Source organism: Rhamphochromis sp. 'chilingali' (assembly GCF_963969265.1).
Source record: "Rhamphochromis sp. 'chilingali' genome assembly, chromosome: 9".
NCBI lineage: Eukaryota > Metazoa > Chordata > Actinopteri > Cichliformes > Cichlidae > Rhamphochromis > Rhamphochromis sp. 'chilingali'.
In genome coordinates, this window is record NC_137936.1 from 29,972,618 (window position 1) to 29,994,356 (window position 21,739).

The 21,739-nt window shown below is 38.6% G+C and overlaps 1 protein-coding gene across 2 annotated transcripts; it reads right to left on the reverse strand.

The window, feature by feature from the left end:
• Positions 1-27: 27 nt before the first annotated feature.
• Positions 28-20,491, reverse strand: atrip (ATR interacting protein). 2 transcript variants are annotated; one of them, XM_080890390.1, is made up of 18 exons: positions 20,186-20,491; positions 19,475-19,815; positions 15,415-15,497; positions 14,863-15,033; positions 14,662-14,774; positions 13,587-13,711; positions 13,368-13,454; positions 12,471-12,576; positions 11,831-11,992; positions 10,196-10,463; positions 9,353-9,406; positions 9,061-9,227; positions 7,737-7,873; positions 7,354-7,445; positions 6,189-6,275; positions 6,027-6,105; positions 5,095-5,316; positions 28-2,506 (listed from the first exon to the last, which is right to left on the reverse strand). In XM_080890390.1, the coding sequence occupies exons 2-18, from the start codon at positions 19,812-19,814 to the stop codon at positions 2,433-2,435; spliced, it is 2,367 nt and encodes a 788-aa protein (XP_080746516.1). In that variant the 5' UTR covers position 19,815; positions 20,186-20,491; the 3' UTR covers positions 28-2,432. The 2 variants fall into 2 exon arrangements, with proteins under 2 accessions (XP_080746516.1, XP_080746515.1); XM_080890389.1 differs by having other exon boundaries at positions 30-2,506; positions 13,368-13,457.
• Between the last annotated feature and the right edge of the window lie 1,248 nt (positions 20,492-21,739).

A 21,739-nucleotide genomic window follows, 5' to 3' on the forward strand; every position in this document is an offset into this window, starting at 1 on the left:
TCTCTATTTCCTTGTGAGGACCTGAACTGCTATACTGAATCCCTGCAGCCTAAACCTGATTCACACTTCAGGTGTAAAACCTAATCTGGACTATAAAAACAGCGTCTTCGGGATGTGTGGCTCCGTCCTCACACTCAAAACTCCAAAGAGGTCTTCACAGATATAGACACATTAAAAGCACAGCCGCACTACAGAGACAGTCTAATCCTGGATTACTTGACCCTTATGTGCCTTCTTTCTCTACCTGTGTCTCAGTTCAAGCCCGGCCTCTTTTAGGTGGCAGGGCCTCCAAAGGTGGTTTTCTTTCTCAAATTTTCCTTACAGTGGACTCCCAGCAGTCACTTGTTCCAGCAGTAACAGACACAAATGAGAACTAATGGTGTGTTCAGGTGCACATCCTCAACAAGTGCAGTGGAGAATATCCTACATCCCAATCTGCCCAACTAACATGTACTTGAGCAATATGATTAAGCAACTGTCATCTACTAGACTGCCCCTCATAAACTGAAGGTTTGAACAGCAGATGGGTGTGGCTTCTGTGCTCAGTGCTATCAAAGCTGTATATTAGGCATACCTCACTGACATCACATAGAGCCAAGTACTGCAATAAATTGCTAAAATAGTGTTTAAAGGAAGGTTATGTATACATATGTTGACCTTGTTATTTAAAATGTTAAAGGTTTAGCATTATATTTTTATATATAACAATAAGGCATAATAGGTCCCCTTTAAGGGCAAAAAAATGTACTTGAGTGTGTTGAGAATTGCCCTGAACGCACCTTTATATTTAAAACTGTGGACTCAAAAGGAGGTGGAGCTTAAAATGGGACATAGCTTTTTTGTTTCAGTGTTTACAATGCTGATTTCCTTCTGTGATTGTGAGAAAGATCAAACACATCTTTCTGAAAAACATTAGGAACCAGATTATACGGTAATTGTTTTTAATATAAAAAATGGCATTGAAAAGGAATACAGCTTCAGCTATCAGTGTTCTCATCCATTTTTACACAAGCAGAGAGCAGCCATGGTTGATAAAATATTTTTCAGATCTTAGCAGACCTTAAAATCAAAATTTCATTGGGTAATTTAATATAATTGTTTTTTGTGGACTTATAAAAAAAATCCTGTATCTCATAATAATCTCCACAAATTATTTATATTTTGATACAAACTTATAAACTGTTTTCTCATGTTTGACATTTATTTGTGAATGAATAACAACTGTTTATTCTGGGACACATCTTATTCTCTCACAATGTCACTGAGCAATTTAATTTGGGAATAACAGGATAAAGGAGAAGCAACATTTGTTGACTCATTAAGAAAATAATGAAGTGATGATCTTGAGATAATGGAATACGATTAATCATCACTTACTGGTCTTGTGTGTCTATTGAGGATGATAATAATTAGAAACAAACCTCAACTCAGACAATAAGCTGCTTCCTGGTATGCTGTATGATTCTGGTCCAACTTACAGATGACGAGAAAAAAAAATAAAGGTTTTGAAAAATGTTTTGGTGTCAAAGTTTTTTTTGTTGAATTTTAATTAAATAAACTTGACGTGTTCTGAGCCTGCATATGGTCTCTTTTACATGTACACACACAATCCCCGTATTATCTTAAGACAACATTTTTTCAAGTCTGAAGTGTACCTGTACCAGCATTTTGGTATCATTGGCTTGCAATTTTACACCCTTAATTTTTAAACATAATGATAAAAATAATACATGTTTGTATATAACTGCAAACAAGTGAATGACCCTTAGAGGTGCTAGAAAGAGAGACTGTTGACCTGTCTGTGCAAGTGCAAAGTTTAGGGTAGCTCCATATTCAGAGAGGGTTTTGGGAAAAACTGATGAAATTTCCAAAAGTGGTGCAGAGTATCATCTGCTAATCATCCAGTAATAAAGAACTGGAGAGTTGCAGTAAGAGTAGTCTGAGTATAACTGGAACTGTTTCATAGTATTATAAATTATACAGCAGTTAAGAAATTCCACCCTTTTTTTTTTTTTTAAATATCAGTAGTTGTACTGATATTTGATAGTTGTGGGGTGATACCCAGCTACATATTAGTTGAAAGCACAGAGAAATAAAAGAGTAGCCTTGACTTTAACAAAGAAAGTAGGAGAAGAGAAAGAAAAGAAAGATTACAAGTAAACATAAATACTGACAGGAGATTTTCCCCCCCTCACCTTCATGTTTTATTATGAAATCCCACCTGAAAGCAGAGTAAACACTCTGTGTTCATTACTTCAGTCAGACCTCTGACTCACCTCTATTCCATTTCTGTGAAACCTTCACTTCACTTAGAAGTCTGATAAGAACCACAGGCTGCTCTGTCCTTGTTCCAGTCTAAAACACATTGCATCAGCAGTCAGTAAACTGTCCCGCATGCGTCACTAAATCAAGAGGTCAGTGGGAGCAGCCATTTAGGAGCCGGCGTCAGTGTCCATGTCATCAGCTTCATCCCCCTCTGAGCGGCAGATCTCGTCCAATGCCAACTCTACAAGATGTGAAAGATGGCAAAAAAAATGTGACAGTTTTAACGTATGAGAACACAAGAGCAATCGGGTAAGGTGTAGAGATGGCACGATACCACTTTTTTATGTCCGACACCAATATCATAAATTTGGATATCGGCCGATACCGATATGAATCCGATATAGGGTGTTTTTTAATCAATAAAACTGTTTTTTTAATATCTTGCTGCTTTTTGTATAAGTTCATACTCAAGTTAAAAAACCCCAAAAAAATCCACTAAAGCTATTCCTGTTATACCTGTATGCAAAAAATGCACTGCACCCAAAATATTTCATAGTTCAGCAAAACCCATCAATCTAATAAACTTAAACCTACTCCATCCTCCCTATTCTAGTATTTTAAAGAGTAAGCAACCTAACTAATAGGGCTCTAAAACTCCCAGCAAAAAAAAAAAAAAAAAAAAAAAAAAAAAAAAAAGGGAACCACCCCCCACCTCATGATGCTTAATCGACGTAATCAACTTTAATTTGATGCAGTGTGGAAAAAAATGCCCAGAAATCAATTATTTTTCAAGAATAATTAAATAGATTCAACATCTTTCTTCAACAGAATTGCAGACTGCACAGATGGTATCTTCCCAAAGGAAAAAGTACTATAGCTTACTAGGGTATATTAGACTTAATAGTTACTATATACAGTAATGGACTTCTATTCATTTTACATCAGATTAAAACTTTGGGTGTAAGATTCAGATAATAATTTAATAAAAGCTAGACATTTTAAATGAGAATAAGAAAGAAAAGTATGTCTTTGTGCCCCCTTCTCCCTGTTCATGCCCTATCGGCCCCCCTGGCTAAACTTTGCTAGATCCACCCCTGCACAGTTACCAGCCGTCAGCTGCGTAGAAAAGGATCCTGGTCTAGAAAGTAATATTAAATAAATTCTAACAACAGATTATCAAGCTTAAACGTGCTGCTGTTATTCAGCCGCTGGTTTCCTCTTTCTGGTGCAAAGTGGGAGATAAACAAGCAAGAGAGACGGACTCGCGACAGAAAAGCCGATCAGCTGATCACTGATCAGTTTCATGATTGAAGTAGCAGCAGGAGACGGAGAGAAGAGGCAGTCGCTCCATATATCGGTTGTTAAGCTTAACGCTGGAATGCTTTACAAACATTCAGAGATGAACTTACACACTTGCTTTACTTCTCTCTGGGATAACTTCCTCGGAGATGAAATGCTGGTTTGGTAGTGAGGCTACAAATACACACAGCCGCTCTATCACGTGAGCACACTGCGCTACTGTTATGAGGAGAGTTACGCCGTGTCGCAAGTTTTGTGAGGTGCTTTTTTTGATATTTAATGGATCGGATTACATTTTTTATTTCTCTCCGATATCCGATCCAGTAATCTACATCAGTATCGGACCGATACGTAATATTGGATCGGTCCATCTCTAGTAAGGTGTAAATACTGGATGATGTAGCTAGCAGTCATACTAAAATGGTCAAATTGATAATATCAATGACATTCAGACATGATTATGTTTTATTATGAGCAATGCACACTAAGTAGCTCTGACGTGGAAGACAGACAACAAAGAGAATTAGTTTAGATCACTCAAAGAGAAGCAGACCTATAAAGCTGCATCATGCATTAAATATGGAGAAAAAAAAAACAGAAAGCCATCCTGTCATGTTGGGCTGATGAGTATTTGTTTTCTTTTCTTTCTTTTCGTTTTGCACTACAGCAATACTAAAGTTACATTTAAATATCCAGTGATCCTGGTACATACAGCTAGATTTAAATACTGATGAACAAATAAAAAGCTGTTTAGGTTCGGAGATCTCATCAGGATGCCCCCCCAGAAACTGCCTTTGGATGTTATCTGGGCACGTTTAGCTTTGAGGAGACCCCAGGGAAGACCCACAACTTACGGGAGGTTATAAATATATGATGTGACCTGTGAGCACCCAGCAGCTGCAGCAATGGGAGGTGGAAAATGTTGCTGGACAGAAGGTGCTGTTTCTTTCCTTAAGTTTTATTTCTGGCTTTTCTGATATAATACAGGAATAACGGAAGGTGGGAGAGAGAGGCGGAATGACATGCAGTGAATAGTGCGGGGGCAGTTGAATATAGGAGTGCTGCACTAAGGATTTTAGAGTTAAATTTATGGAGCACATGCTCTACCAGGTGAAATCCAGAAGCACCCCAAACCTCAAGTTTAATACCAGCATAATCACAGATCATCAGGTGGAATTCTAGTATAAAAATGGTTTGACAACACGTACTACCAGAGATGCCTCATCACACAACTGAAGACAGACATGTTGTTATCTAACAGCTAAAATTATCTGCGTGATACATGTAAGATTCGAGGTGGTAATTAGTCATATCCAGGAGGGGGTGTGTGAGGAAAAACTCATCATGCTCTTAGCGGGTAAGAGAAAGGAAAGCCAAAGCTCTTCATACAAAATTCAGCTATGTTTGAGTTGGTGTATTCAGGTGTAAACAGTTATAGTGGAACTTAAACATCACATTAAATCTTCCTAAATAGTTTAAAAGATTAATTCAAGGCTTAGATTCAGCGTGCATGTTTCTGTGCGTCCATACCCTCGCTCTCGGTCAGATCCGGGATCTTCCTCAGCGTGTCTCGTACAGCAGGGATCACCTGGTCGTACATGTGCAGCAGCGGCCTGCAGCTCTCGGAGAAGCTGCCATGATGCAGAAGCAACCAATGCAACAGCAGCACACACTCTCTGAGCAGAGATGCCGCTGAGTTGTGCCACCATGGCAAAGAGGAGCTACAGCATGGCTGCAGAGGTGAGGCAAACCCTGGAACAAGAAGCAATGCAAAGAAACCGTGTTTTTAGAGACAGACTGTCAGAATTATTATAGTTTTGTATTTATTATTGGGTTTGTATTGTTATTGTCATTTTGATTTTCACTAGATTCAGTTTAGTTTTAAATTCAAATTCAAATTTTATTTGTCACACACACACAACCATACACCGTATGACATGGGGGTGAAATGCTTGTAGCTGTACAATGCCCGACCATTAAATGACAGTTCATTTAAAGAGTGTATTTTCTTATTTCAGTTTTATTTTTATTGTTTGAAATGTTTAGTTTTAGTTTTTTATTAGTTTCAGTGTTTGTTTTAGTCTTTTTTATTATTATGGTAAGTAGATCAGAGGCAAGATTTCAAAATAAATGCAAGTATTACGATAAAAACCTTTCCAAAGCAAGTTGACTCAGATTGTTATAGACATCCAGAACTTCATCCATCAATGGCTCATCAGCCAAGTTGTAACAACATTTTATCAAAAACTAAGGATAATTCCGTTATATTTTTATTTTATTTATTTTTCCAAGTTCCAAACCTGCTATCCTTAGTTTTAAAAATTTCCAAGGTCTAGTTTACTTCTGTTAATTAATTTAGTTAATTATTAAGTTAATTATTTTATAATAGTTTTTAACTATAGTAATCTTTCAGACCATTGTGTTACTGACATTTCATGCTTTCAACCTGAAATATGACCAACCTGTTGGGTCTGTTTGCTCCTGAGAACCACGCAGATCTAACCACTGACGATGGAAAACAATCACTGCTGTCTGAACCAGCTGTGAAGGAATCAAACACAAATGCATAAAGATGCAACACTCGTCACTCTTCACAGGGACACAACATTGTTTCACACAGTTACCTCAGTATAACACTGACAGCTGCTCCGCTGGTTGGTAGCCCAGCTCTCTGATCTCTGAGTCATCAGTCTGCTCAACAAACGAACCACCTGACACACACAAAAAACCCCACTGATTATTAACGCAGACATATCGTAAATTCTCAAATAAAAGCAGTTCATGTGTTCACAATAACAGCATTCCCAGAACGATTAAGCAGTGTATTAAATGCATTGCTTAAAGTTAACAACTAGAAGAGGGAAAAGATTGTTTAAATCAATGCAATTGATAATTAGTAATATTAATTAAATCAAACATTAATAAAATCAACAAAGCACTTTGGGAGAAATGTATTGTGCAAATGTAAAGTGCAAAAGAAAGAAACACGATGCAAAGAGGATAAACAGTCATAGAGAACAAAGAGGATGAGCACATTGGTGGTTTTTTTTTTTTTTTGGTTTTTTTTAAATAAATGCATCCTTAGGGTTTAAACACTAAATTTCAAATAAACCATGAAATAATTAGTGACCGATATTTTTTCATATACATTTTGATGGCCTTTTTTAAGATTAAGAAGTATGACTCAGGGTGTATTTTAAACTTCAGGGCTTCGCGTGGCCTGTATATTCTCATCCTCCCATTCTAACTTCATCTGGCCTGATCATCATTTCAGCTGCCAACAACTACAGACATCTTACAGTTTGTTCTTAGCTGAAGGAAGCAACTGAATATCTAAAATATTTTCCACATTTCTCTGAACAGGAGACTCACATTTGTTACATTTTCTAGGACTGTTATAAAAAAGTAAAGAAAATATGTGAAGGTTAAGATCCTTAACACAACTACTTGTGTAACTTTTCATAACATTAGCATTCTTAGACAAGATCCTGTCTAAACATGTGGATCAAAGCATGGCTACCACTTATAGTTTAAATATATAAATATATATATATATAAATAAATATATATATATATATATATATATATATCTGATTCAGAGAGTTTAGACTACAAAGCCACAGAGTTGTTGGAGGGAGATAGAGGAACCCAGACTAACACAAAAAGGATTTTTCTTCTTCCCAGTTTGGATATTCAGAGCACACACAAATCCTGGCTTCAGATGCAGCTGACACACATTAAACAGAATACTGTACAAGTCAGTACACCTTTACAGTGTGTGTGCACTACCTGAAGGTCTAGCTGAATCCAGTTTGTGTGCGCTGTGTGGTTGTCTGGTCTTGTCCTGATGAACTGAAAAAACTTCAAGAAAACACAGGGATCTAAAAGAAAAAGAATAAAAACTGCAATTGATTTATTCTGCTTCACACAGAAACTTCAATAACTTTGTGATTTTTTGAGCTGAAATAAAGATACATAAAAGCATAACAGCACACAATAAATGTCATCATCAGAAACATAAGAGGTGGAAACATGGCACTGAAATCTATGGAAGGATTCAATTAGATATAAATAAATAGTTCTGAGACTTGCTTCTTGTAGGACTTTGGTCGAGCATATAAATGATATTAAACTTCAGACAAGGTAAAGTGCTGCAGAGGGGGCAGCCTCACCATGCTGAGAGCATAGCTTCTTCGCCAGTGCTTCATGGTCAGACATCGATGTGAGGATGGACACACACTGTGAAACTGTCTGGAACCGGCTGTCCACTGACACACACGTACACACCACCGGCATCACACACTCTAACCTGTGAGAGGGAGGAATGATGCACACATGACTAACAGAGATTCATACATTTCTAGGTTTACACATATTGAGGCCTATATAAAAATCTTGAACATGGTTACGCACATCTAAAAATGAAGAAATTCATCATAAGCATCTTTCATATAAAATGAATAAACTATAGAAAACAAACACAAACTAGAAATTGCAGCTCTGAATCTCTTTTTGATTAAACTATAATTTTGGACTCTTGGACCCCTGTTGGTTTGGATGTTTCACAGACAGGATTTTTGAAGTTAATATCACAATGAAAAACTGATATTACCAGTAAAATTCACATTGTTGAAACTGTCAGGAGTCATGTTGTTAAGAAATGCATTTAATGATTTATGCTGAATAATTATCATCATTACTTTCCAGCACCTTCATCCAGGTCTTGAATGAGTTGTTGTGATTTCAGACTTGGTATGAAATGATAAAAGGAAAATGAAATTCCTGACACCATCTGGAGTTTTCCAGTTTAAAAGCTGGCCCCTGTGCAGAATAACTGTGGGATGAGTTTCACCATTTTCCAGAAACGTCTACAACTGATGGTAATGAAGTTTATATTTACATTTCATCACATTTCTACTTTTAGTAAGATGACCGCATTGACCATGAATCACCGCAGGTAGTTTACACTAAGATGTTACGCAAGTACTGTGAGCTAGTGGAAATTCAAACAACCCTATCACTCATCACTCCTCTGCCTGCAGCAGTATTCCACGCAACTGCAGCTGTATCATATTCATGTGTATGTATAATCCTGCAGACTTTGCACAATATATAGAAGCATTATCAAGCATTATCAAGCATTAAAATGGAGTTTCTGGTCACTTTCTCTCTTCTTTGCAGTACTGACAAACTTGAGAAACATAAACATAGTTTTTTCTTTGTTTCTTTTTCTCTTTATGTTTTCTTCAAAATCATGAAGAAGTCCTCTAAAACACAAAAGCAACCATCATGGGATCTGCGCATGTCTATACCAAGTAAGTAACAGGCGAAGTTTCACTTCCACATTACTTTTTAATATTATATTATTTAATGAATTGCTTACATTCTTATTCACAAAGTCTTTTGGTTTCCATATTGCTAAACTATACTAAACAAATGTGTTGCCACAGAATAAGATCTCTTAACCATCAGATTTCAATTAAAAATTTTGTGTACCTGTCAACATGTTTGTCTGGCGTTCTCTCAATTAAGACACACAGAGTCTTCATGGCATTGAGGGAAATCGCCTCAATCTGTGGGCTGCTTCCACCGGGCCACGGATCACACAACCGCAGCAGTGACTGTAACAAAGTGTTCTGAGAGCAGAGGTCCACTCCATCCGCCTAAAACAAGAGCGAAGATGAAATTACATCATATAAATCTTATTCTCTGTTCTGGTCAAGACAATGAGGGAAAGTTAATAATGTTTAATATAGCACAACAAAGTGAATAGTAATTCCCTCAGTACCTTACGGTCGATGGCTCTGCTCTGACTCTCCTTTGACAACACAGCCTCCACCACCTGAGGACCACGTAAAATGTCATTACTGCACAACTGAACAGCATTACAATTCATTTGGATAACACTTTACTGATAAAGGTGTGCTATGTTTTTTTTAAAGTCTGAAAAATATTGCAGCAGTCGTCTGAAACTTTATTATTTTTCTGGTATTGTTCTGTTATGCACATAATGTCACAATAATGCATCTAGTTCATGCTCATATTAAACAAGGACAAAGTTTCAAATTAAAATGTCAGCGTATGTAGATGTAACCCCTGTGACCCCAAAGTTCAGGCTTCAGACAGCTCTAAATACTCAGGTTCTGGAGCTTTTTTCTACTCTTTTTTTCTCATATTGTTGGATTCATGTAAAATAATACAGATGTTTTCTTTATATTATTGTAGGGTATTTACCTTACAATATAAAGTGCCTCGAGGCAACTGTTGTTGCGATTTGGCGCTATATAAATAAAACTGAACTGATTTGAGTATGATGTCAATAAGGCCAATAACAAGATCACTAATTATCCATGCCATTGCCAAAGGGCAAAAGGCAGGGTACCTAATGGTAACTAATTAATAAGCTGTTAATTAGTGAGTGCTAAACTCAGATTAATTTTTCAACCAAAAAAATATCCAATGAAGCCAAGGCTGTTTTAGACTAATAAAGAGTATTTAGAAATCTGAACCATGCAACGCTACTATTGTGAAAAACAATATGGAACTCCCGACATTCACCATGCAGTTTGCAATTTGTATATTTGAGCCACCATTACACATTGTTACTATACTGTTGTTCTTGTGTCATCACCTCATCACTGTGGACAAGCAGGAGACAAAGGAGCCTCAGAGCAGCTAGGCCAATGTCCTCCACTTTAAACCCACATAAACGAGCCTCCTCCAGTCTTCGCAGCCCAGCAGAAGCTGCAGCAGTGCGGCCTGCTGGAAGTGTATTGGCAGCTGAAGAGTCTAAACCACTGCTGCTAGCGGAGGAGGAGCGGAGCGAGTCCAGAGACTGGCATAGCTGAGACAGGTGAAGGTCCAACAGAGAGAGGAGGAGGACACCTCCAGGACACGACCTATTTACATACACAATTTTTATTTTATTTTTTTAGATTTTTCTATCCAAATCGTTTAACCTACAACCAGTGGGTTATTTTCCATGAAGATATTTTTCTCGTTCTGACTTAAACCATTCATCCTTAAAAAATGAATCTGCCCTGTATTCGCCTTTCTCAATAGCCATCTAATGACTGATATGTCTATCAGCAAGGCAGTAGCTGTCATGCTGTTTTCACTCCTTTAGCTGCCGTTGTTTTTAAAGAGTTTGTCTCCATAATTCTGTGTTAAAGAGGAGAGTACATGCAGGAAGAACAAAGCCAGAAATTAATCAGGTTTAATGATAAAATTTTCTTTCCAGTCATCTGTTTCAGACTGGAAAGTTAGGAAAATTTATTCCAGCCATCCTCTTCCACTTATCTTTATGAGGGGGGCTGGAGTCTATCCCAGCTGTCACAGGGCGAGTGGTGGGGTACACCCTGATCAGATCACCTGTCTATCGCAGGGCTAACACATAGAGACAGACAACCATTCACACTCACATTTACACCTATGGGCAATTTAGAATCACCAATTAACCCAACCACACTAAGTGCAAGTCTTCGGACTGTGGCAGGAAGCCGGAGTACCCAGGGAGAAACCACGCAAACACGGGGAAAACATGCAAACTCCACTTCTGTGAAAATGATTTTTTTTTTATTATTATACTGGTGCTTTAAAACCAATTATAAAAACAACATAACACTCCATATAAATATATGGCCCTTGTAGCAATGCCCACAAAGTTTCTCACCAATGACAAAATAAGTTAACATAACCACCAGGACTAAAATGCTAAATATTTAGCTGGCCTACAACTCTATGTAGCTTTTATTGCTTTTAAAAAATTGTTAGTAGTTAATAAAAATGTATTTTTACACCGAGAAGTTAAAAGGTTAGCAATGTAAATGGACAATTACACTGCAGAAGTGATATGCCTCAACTCACTGACTTTGGAAGCTGCCATTTACTGATTCTGCATTTTATATAGATTCCATAAAATATTTTAAAGCAATAATGAATAAAAGTATCAGGTATTTCACCACATATCTTGAAAAAAACCTATCAAATTTGATTTAAAACAAATGAAACACTCTTTTGATGTGCTCAAAAAAATATCAAAGTAATCTATATACAGAGATCCTTCAGAGCCAAGGACAGAATTCATGTACGATATGGGGAGAATTTTCAGCATATTACATTAGACCACTTAATCTGCTTTTACACTGTTTATCCACAAGAGGACTCTGCTGTCTATAGATCAGAAAGTGTATGCTGTTCTTCTGCACTTTGCAAAGAGAGACTTTTTATTGTTTCAACTGAACGGCATCAGGGTCAGTCATCCTACCTGTTTTTGCTGCTGGCTGCAGATGCCGGTTGGCTCTGACTCAGCATGTTGAGTCCAGTTACAGCCAGACTCTGGACAGGATTAAGAGCAGCTCTGGGAGCTCCAGCTCCACTGACACCAGCTGCAGCATCAGAGTTGAGCAGAAAACCTGCTGACGGCCGACTGAACACATAAACAACACACAACATCAGCACATCAGTTAGTCTTACAACTTCATTTAGGTTTGAGAAGTATGACTAGTGATACAATCAATGCTACGGCTGTTTTTGAAACACTATTAGGGTAAAGTCAATGCTATAAAGTTTTGTATATTGTATGAAAAAGTTCTGTTTTTGAGGACTTGGCAACAGCATGTGATGACTGATTATCCAAATTTGAAGTCTGGTAGCTTGTTGAAGTCAGTTTCAACAAACAACAACATCAACAACAAAAGAAACCCACAATATGTTTGTTCCTAAAGTTGGATAAATTAATTTATTGATATACTTCATTTAAGCTGTTATTACATAAAATTTATTCTATCATCACAAATGTTAAACCTTTCTTTCTACTTTGCCAGTAACTATTACAGCACTGCTTTATACATATTACACTACATGTTACTGCTCAGGCTGTCAAGATTAAAGTGCAAGGTGTTTACCTGGATGTCAGGTGAATGTCAGTCAGACTCATACTCAGCAAATGAGAGAGCCCGAGGCTACTGGGAGAAAGAGGCTGCTGCAGCAATAGCCCCAGCAGGATGCCACCTGGTTGGAGGATGACACAGAATAACAGACACAGATTTTAATCAGATTAATACTCACTCATGTGATTGTTGGGGTTTTCTCTTATCTTTGTATTATTGTAAGGTAAAGCACCTTGAGGCAACCCTTGTTGTGATTTGGCGCAATATAGATAAAAGAAAATATAACTGAACATATACCAATAAACGTTTACATCGGTTCCTTTACAGATTCTGATAGTTGACGGCAGCTGATAACAGTCTGCATATGTGGTGGAACATTTATTGAAGCTGTTACTGTTTCTGACCCATTCCGTGTATATTCTGATGACCCTACATCAAGTGAGCATCAGAAAACAAATAGCTGGCAGAATGCTGCATAGATGATGGTGAACCTCACAGAAATGAAGGAACCGTTAGGAGGGTACAGAAATTTATACCTTCCACAGTACAAGAAAAATCGCATGGTAATGAGGTCCCAGATGCAGAGTCACTTTTGTGTATTATGTCATGCTTTATGAAATAAAACAACCTACATGTAACCTATTTCAAATTCTGATACATACATGAGCTGGATCACAATCAGGCAGACATTGTGTAGCCTGACTGTAGCATAAGGGTGTACAGGCTATTTTCTGACAGACTGTGTGTGGGAAACAGAACTAGCTACAAACAACTCAACTGTGTAAGGTCAGGAAGGTTTAATATTTCTTTCAGCTGTTCAGTAAAATCTCTAAAAATCCTAAAATTTCCTGGTAGCTTTAAAATATGAAATCTTTCAGGAACCCTTTGAAGGCACACTGCGGGGGGACTGACCTCTGTGCTGCAGATGAGACGGTCTGACAGACAGGAAGGGGTCTGGTCGAGACACATCACTAGATTTGCTGCTGGATGCTCCTCTCTCTGCTGCAACATATACATAGATATAGACAGGCAGAGTTTAACCACGAGCAGATAATTTTTGTCTTTGTAAATATATTGCTCCTACTACTGCCCCTATATTTTTCATGACATCAGCGTTGTCATACAACCCACCATCTCTCCGTGCCTTCACTGGTGTCACTCTGGATGATACCTGGGCTCCAAACATCTCCTTGGTGATGAAACCATTTCCTATTGGAGAGGATGAGCTGCTGCTTCCATGATTCAGGATTTTAGGACTGTGGGGAGAAAGAAAAAAAACAACAACAACCCAGTAATAATTGTGACCTCTAACTCTTCTGGCTGTATTAGAACTTGACTGAAGAGTGGAATTGACTCAGTTATCTGGACTCTACATGATAAAATGTGGCATTAAAACATTCAAAGCTATTATCTATCACGTTTTCCAGTTTTCCTGTCATATACAGTATACATTCTTACAACGGCAGCTTCCCGTTTTTTGTAGTCAAAGTTGTAAATAATGAAGTCTGAGTATGTATAAGTAATCCCTATGAGTTAAAAGCTGAGGATGACATTCCTGGTTCAGCAAGGCTTAAATCTGTTCTAGGAAGCACCCTGGACCCAGTGCAGGTGGTGGGAGACAGAACGACTCTGGCCAAAATAACATCTCTGATGGACAGAGTCTCCCACCCCATGCATGTAAATGTTGCTGAACTGTAGAGCTCCTTCAGTGACAGACTGCTGAATCCTAGATGCGTGAAGGAGTGTTTCTGCAGGTCCTTTCTCCCTGCAGCTGTCAGACTGTACAACCAAAACTGCTCCCAACAAACATAGATGTTTACATCAGCGCTGTAATTTGCACTAATCAACATAACTACTACTGTTACAACTTGCACATTACATACACACTATGTGTGTGTGTGTGTGTGTGTGTGTGTGTGTTTCTGTTCTGTTCTGTCCTGTTTGTATATGTGCTTTTATTCTGCTGCTGTTACAACTAGATTTCCCCTTGTGGGACAAGTAAAGGATTATTCTAAGGCATATTTATTCATGTTAAACTCTCCCTTTAAAAATAGTAAAAGCAGAAAGCTGACAGCAATAAACAGAATTTTGCAAAATGTTTACAAAAATAAAACAGTAAAAGATTAAAAATGTTAAGACAATCTAAACCCCTAAGTAACAAAGTATTTGATTATCAGCTCTGCTGATAATGTTGAGGATGGCTGACCTGTTCCTAGGCAGCGGAGAGGCTGTTTTGTTTTTGTCTGAAGTGTGCAGTTTGGTCTTCATCTCATTGATCTCTGCTTCTTTAAACTGCAGTTCAGACTGCAGAGACTGAACCTGTGCACAGAAAACATGCCAGTGTCACATTATTCCAAAGGATCATAACCACCATATGCTCTATGCTTATGTGTTTTTAGTGCCTCACCTTCCTGTTAAGCTCCTTTTCCCTTTCACTATACTCTTTCTGTCTCTGAGTGTCCAGTAGGGTCTGATTCTGTCTCTGAGCCTCCTTCTCCTGTTGAGCTGCTTTTAGAGAGTCCCTCAAGACCCGGATCTCCCCGCTCTTCAACACAATCTCCTCTTCCACCTCCTTCAGCTAATAACATACACAAAACACAATAACTTATCTAAATAAACAAAAAAATGCAGAAATCCTGCTTTGTAAGACATTTGCTACTGATGAAAATAGATACATACATCTAACGTTCTAGTACAGATATCCAAATTTGAACCAAGGCTTTATTGTATACTTCCATGTTATGGAGAGAAACTAGAAATGGCATAGAGTCTCAGGTTTGTTAAGGAGTATAGACATTATAAAGTTAAAATACTATAATAATTTTCACAAAATATTAAAGCTATGTGAGAGGAAAAAAATGAAGGAAGGAAAATTTGCAGCCTCCACTTTCTTAAAAAAGAAATCAGGACCTTTTGGATGTTGTACTTTTGGACAGTCTCCATTTTAAAAGAGCCTCACCTTCCTCTTCAGCTCTGCATGCTGAGCCTCCAGGAGACCGTAGGAGTCCTCTCTGTCTGACCCAAACTGCTGCTGCCTGTTACCTGAACAGCAACAGCTTTATCAATGTGTTCAGTACAAAAATCGACTGTATTAACACTTTGATAATGATTTTTGCATTTGCATGTTAAAGGACTTTACAAAAACTTTTCAAATACAAACGATTAGCTACACACTAATTTTTTCAAAGGTCTTTTTCAAAATGTAAGGAAACACATGAGAAGATATTTTGTTTTCTTATCCTCCTGTTTACAAGCAAAGATCGATGATTTTACTCAATTTGAGCTCTTGATTGGATTAATTAGCAGGTCCATATCAAATGTTTTATTTACAACTTTTAGCCATTCATCTGTTTTTGATGGTTCTCCTGACTCCTTCACAAACATCACATTTTGTCATCTATTGTTATATCATCTTGTCTATCTATACACACGACTGTACTTGTGAATCCTGTCTCTGAAAGGACAAAACACCATAAACTGTGCCCACGTTTCAAATGCCCACTGGCTTTTGGTTACATAGAGGAGCAGATTCTGTCCCAGATGAAGGTCCAAAACACTTTTCTTAACGTGATAAAGAAAAAATAACAGGAACAGATGAGATGGAATTCACACCTTTTCAATTCTGGACTGGGAAGATAAAATTGCATGTGGTTTATTGTGTTAAATAACTGTTGTTAAAAAGAATACTACCCTCACAGGAACTGTGTAGACATAAGCATAATTCTTTTTTGAACACTGACAGTGATTTATTCAGTCTCCATCTCGTATATTAAATTAGTTTTTATGATATTTCAAGAAATACTACAACAGGTTAGGGGTTTTTTTTTTTAGAAGGAAGACACTGAAAAGGTACTTTAATGTGCTGCTTGCATGAATATCAAAAAATAATTGAATTTGCTTCAGCTATTCCTAAAGGCAGCTCCCTGAGTTTTAGATAAAAGAATGAAATATGACATTTAACACATGTAGGACGGTTATTACACTGGTTTCCACGTAATTTTAGAACAGATTTTAAAATCTGAATACTTGCTCTTAAAGATCCTGCAAATCTTCATCTTCATGAACTATGAACCAGCTCCACCACTTGGGTTATTTTCCAGGTGTCTTCTACTACTACTACTGAAGACATAACCTTTATGCTACTGCAATAACCTACAAAATCCTAATAATGGTGTGCCACCATTATCAGTATGTGTTTAGCAGTGCCTTTCAGAAATCCAGGTACTTATCAATTAATTTCATTTTGCTTATTGCTCTACTTTTACTTTGGGAGTTTTATCATATTTCCAAGGCTACCATGATTTATATTTATTATTTCTACTTGTTTTGCTTAACTTATTATTTTTTTCATCTAATGCTTTTTTTATTGCCTTGTTGTTGAGTGCAATTTGTAAAGATTTTATTTATTCACCTGCTCAAGCCCATCTATGAACTAACCAAAATTGTATCAAATTACATTTTCCATATAGTTTTGTGGCTGCAAAACTGTAATATGGACTTTTTTATGCAGCTCATTTTGCTTCTACAATGAAAGTGCTACTTTTTTTTTTCAGAGAGCTACATAAATAGTTTTTCTTGCTTGCAATTTTCAATGGTAGACTAGAAAGACAGAAATCAATCTATTCAATGATTAATGCACACGATGAAAAGGAATTAAGCATACTGGAATGTACAGTGGGGCAAAAAAGTATTTAGTCAGCCACCGATTGTGCAAGTTCCCCCACTTAAAATGATGACAGAGGTCAGTAATTTGCACCAGAGGTACACTTCAACTGTGAGAGACAGAATGTGAAAAAAAAAATCCATGAATTCACATGGTAGGATTTGTAAAGAATTTATTCGTAAATCAGGGTGGAAAATAAGTATTTGGTCAATAACAAAAATACAACTCAATACTTTGTAACATAACCTTTGTTGTCAATAACAGAGGTCAAACGTTTACTATAGGTCTTTACCAGGTTTGCACACACAGTAGCTGGTATTTTGGCCCATTCCTCCATGCAGATCTTCTCGAGAGCAGTGATGTTTTGGGGCTGTCGCCGAGCAACACGGACTTTCAACTCCCGCCACAGATTTTCTATGGGGTTGAGGTCTGGAGACTGGCTAGGCCACTCCAGGACTTTCAAATGCTTCTTACGGAGCCACTCCTTTGTTGCCCGGGCGGTGTGTTTTGGATCATTGTCATGTTGGAAGACCCAGCCTCGTTTCATCTTCAAAGTTCTCACTGATGGAAGGAGGTTTTGGCTCAAAATCTCACGATACATGGCCCCATTCATTCTGTCCTTAACACGGATCAGTCGTCCTGTCCCCTTGGCAGAAAAACAGCCCCATAGCATGATGTTTCCACCCCCATGCTTCACAGTAGGTATGGTGTTCTTGGGATGCAACTCAGTATTCTTCTTCCTCCAAACACGACGAGTTGAGTTTATACCAAAAAGTTCTACTTTGGTTTCATCTGACCACATGACATTCTCCCAATCCTCTGCTGTATCATCCATGTGCTCTCTGGCAAACTTTAGACGGGCCTGGACATGCACTGGCTTCAGCAGCGGAACACGTCTGGCACTGCGGGATTTGATTCCCTGCCGTTGTAGTGTGTTACTGATGGTGACCTTTGTTACTTTAATCCCAGCTCTCTGCAGGTCATTCACCAGGTCCCCCCGTGTGGTTCTGGGATCTTTGCTCACCGTTCTCATGATCATTTTGACCCCACGGGATGAGATCTTGCGTGGAGCCCCAGATCGAGGGAGATTATCAGTGGTCTTGTATGTCTTCCATTTTCTGATGATTGCTCCCACAGTTGATTTTTTCACACCAAGCTGCTTGCCTATTGTAGATTCACTCTTCCCAGTCTGGTGCAGGTCTACAATACTTTTCCTGGTGTCCTTCGAAAGCTCTTTGGTCTTGGCCATGGCGGAGTTTGGAGTCTGACTGTTTGAGGCTGTGGACAGGTGTCTTTTATACAGATGATGAGTTCAAACAGGTGCCATTCATACAGGTAACGAGTGGGGGACAGAAAAGCTTCTTACAGAAGACGTTACAGGTCTGTGAGAGCCAGAGATTTTCCTTGTTTGAGGTGACCAAATACTTATTTTCCTCCCTGATTTACGAATAAATTCTTTACAAATCCTACCATGTGAATTCATGGATTTTTTTTTCCACATTCTGTCTCTCACAGTTGAAGTGTACCTCTGGTGCAAATTACTGACCTCTGTCATCATTTTAAGTGGGGGAACTTGCACAATCGGTGGCTGACTAAATACTTTTTTGCCCCACTGTAATTGCCGGTGGAATTAACATTCCACAGCATATTTAAATGTTTAATAATTCTTCTTCTCCTCTTTGCTGCTTCCTTTAGAGTTTACCCTAACAGATAACTTGCTTCCATCTCAAACCATCTTTAGCATCCTCCTCTTTTACACCAGCCCTCTGCCCATCCTCCTTCACTATATCCACAAAACTTCTCTGTGGTCTCTCTCATTTCCCCTGCCTGGAAGACCCATCTTCAACATCCTTTGTCCAATATATCCACACTTCCTCCTCTGCACACATCCAAACCTTGTTAACCTTGCCTCTCTAACTTTGTCTCCAAACAACTCCACCTGAGCTGCACCTCTGATTTACTCATTTCCAACCTTGTCTATTTTTGTCACTCCCAATGAAAACCTCAACATCTTCCACTGACACCTCTAGCATCTCCTGTCTATTTATCGGTTTCCAAACCCTGCCATCTTGTAAACCTTCTATTTCACTCCCGTTCTGTTCCTTCTGTTACAAATCACATCTGAAACTCATGTCCGCTCACTCCACCTTTCCTGCACTCTCTACTTCACCTCTCTTGTGCACCTTCATTGTTTTGAATGACTGACACGAGTTATTTAAAATCACCCACCTTCACCTTTCCACCTGTCTTCCTTTAATTTACACACATAATGCTCTGGTGTTTAATTAAGGGCATATTTTTACATAAATAATGTTAATAATAGTGTAGATTAAAAAAATACAAAATAAATACTCACCCAATGGTTCTCTACTTGGTATCCCCGCATTCTCTCTGTGGCTACTGTTTAAAGAAAATGCATTTTCTCTGCTATGATTAGATGTGGTTTTGTTCACAGGTTTGTTCTGCCCAAAGGAGGATGGCCAGGATGACCCGCGGGCTGGCTGAGTCGTTTTGGATCCTGTCCCTGGCTCTACACCTTCCGAAGCCGACGTGATGGCTTGCGAGGCGATATCATCGATTTCATCTAAGACTTCCTGGGTGAATTCTTCATCATCTCCAAAAGGGTCATCAAAAGCCACTGCTGTCACTACATCCTTGTTCAGGCCACGGAGACGCTTTGTTGGGGGACAGTTCATGCTGCATGGGGGGAACATATCATTAGCATTTGTGAGTAATTCTCATGCATGCATATTCACAAACACTAAGAATAGGCGACTGTGTGGGTCTCTTAGGAATAACTAGTATAACTGAAGATAACTATTTTAATTAAACCCGTACTTTGCGATTAAAACTGATTCGTTTAATCGCTTCAAGACTAGCCCTGAAATAACTTAGGTACAGCATCAGCTAATAACTTATTAAGCAAAGTCACGTTCAGGAATTGAAAAAAAACTCAGGCTAATGTGACTGAAGCAAAAAGAAAAAAAAACCCAAAACGCATGTTTCTTATTTTAGCTTAACTACATGCATGAACACATACAAGTTTCTTCTGACTTTATTGCGTTACCTTGCCTCTGGCTTCTCTGGCTGTCGCTGCTGCCAGCTAAGCTAGCAAAAACTAGTCGTGATTTCCAATGGGAAGTTAGCCTGCTAAGCTACAAAACCTCATTCAGTCAAAACAATATTTGGATTTATTGATTAAAAAGACATAGAGAGTGTCTTAAATAGAACTCCTTTACACGGCGCCCATGAATTAAACTGTGAAATGCTGTATAATATGGTACAACAACACCAAACTAAAGTTGACAAGACAGAAGTGTGTCGTTCATCCCGCTCCGGTGTGCCTGATAACGTGACCAATCATAGTACTGCTTTCGCTGTTCGGCCAATCATTGACACCGAATTCCTAAACTGGGTCTTTTACAGGTACCCGTTTGAGACAAACTATACTAAACGCGCAAATTGGTATCCTTAAAGGAGTAGCTACGCATAATAGTTACTGATCTTGTTAAGGGTGAACTCATGACTGAAGCTTTCCTTAGAACACTGTTTGGAAATAAGGGAAATACCTTTATTATATAGCCCAGAATGTTTTTTCTTCGCCCACGTGTGTGTGTGTGTGTGTGTGTATGTGTGTGCGTGCGCGTCTGAATTGGGGCAGGGGCAGAGACTATTTGGGCTATTTCTTACGTGTAGTAACTTCTTGAAGTGTCTGGTGGTTGCATGGCAACCACATAGTGATTAAAAAAATCCGTTATCCTGTGTCCAATATCACTGCCTTATTCACCCTTCTCTACATAACATTAAACCAATATTCTTCATCCCCAGTGGAAATTAACATGGGTGTAGTAAGAAAATGAAATTTAATTCATTAAACTGTGCCCTTGTAACACCCACCACGTTGGCGTGTATAATCTGACATCAGCTGCCAGTTTTGTATCCACATCCTATGAATCCCTACATGTACGCTCTCTTCATATAGAAGCTTCTTGTGGCTTCTCAGCAACAGCAAGTGTGCTTTCCATTTTTAGACACAGACAGGTTTGCGTGTCGCAGCTGAGGCTCTACTGTGTGTGCGTGTATGTCTAACACTGACACATGCTCACTCTACCGCTGCCTCTCTTTCTTTTTCCGCCTCCGTACTTCAGTACAGAAATGGCAGAGCTCAACGACAGGCATCCAGATGCACCCTTCAGCCTTATGAGCAGCAGCACCATGACACGCGCGCGCGCGCGCGCGCGCGCAATCATCACCAACATCTGCACTAGCACAGTGATGCCAGTAACACCAGCATTCAGCACCACTGCAGGTCTCATCTGCACAGATTATTCTCTTCACGTTTTAAAAAGACAATTGAGTAAATTAAGAAAGCAACATAAATACACTCTCTCACACACAAACACATATATTTGGCAGGGAAGCTGGTTACCATAACAACCAAACAGTCAAAGCTCAGAGTGAATCAGATGAAATGAAGCCCACATACAGTACGTGTACATGTGACTGCAGAGCAGAAGAGTAACCCTGTGTGTTTTCTTTCCTCTTTTACAAGATCCTCTCAAAATCCAGGTGTTTGTTCTGCTCACCTTATGGTGGTGTGTATATACATTCCTTGCAATGC

Excerpts from the sequence above, each read along its gene's own strand:
- atrip (XM_080890389.1), bottom strand. The coding sequence starts at position 19,814 with ATGAACTGTCCCCCAACAAAGCGTCTCCGTGGCCTGAACAAGGATGTA. Across the intron at positions 12,577-13,367 it reads GTCTCATCTGCAGCACAGAG|GTGGCATCCTGCTGGGGCTA; the intron begins GTCAGTCCCCCC and ends TCCTCCAACCAG. Across the intron at positions 7,446-7,736 it reads GAAGCTATGCTCTCAGCATG|ATCCCTGTGTTTTCTTGAAG; the intron begins GTGAGGCTGCCC and ends TTTTTCTTTTAG.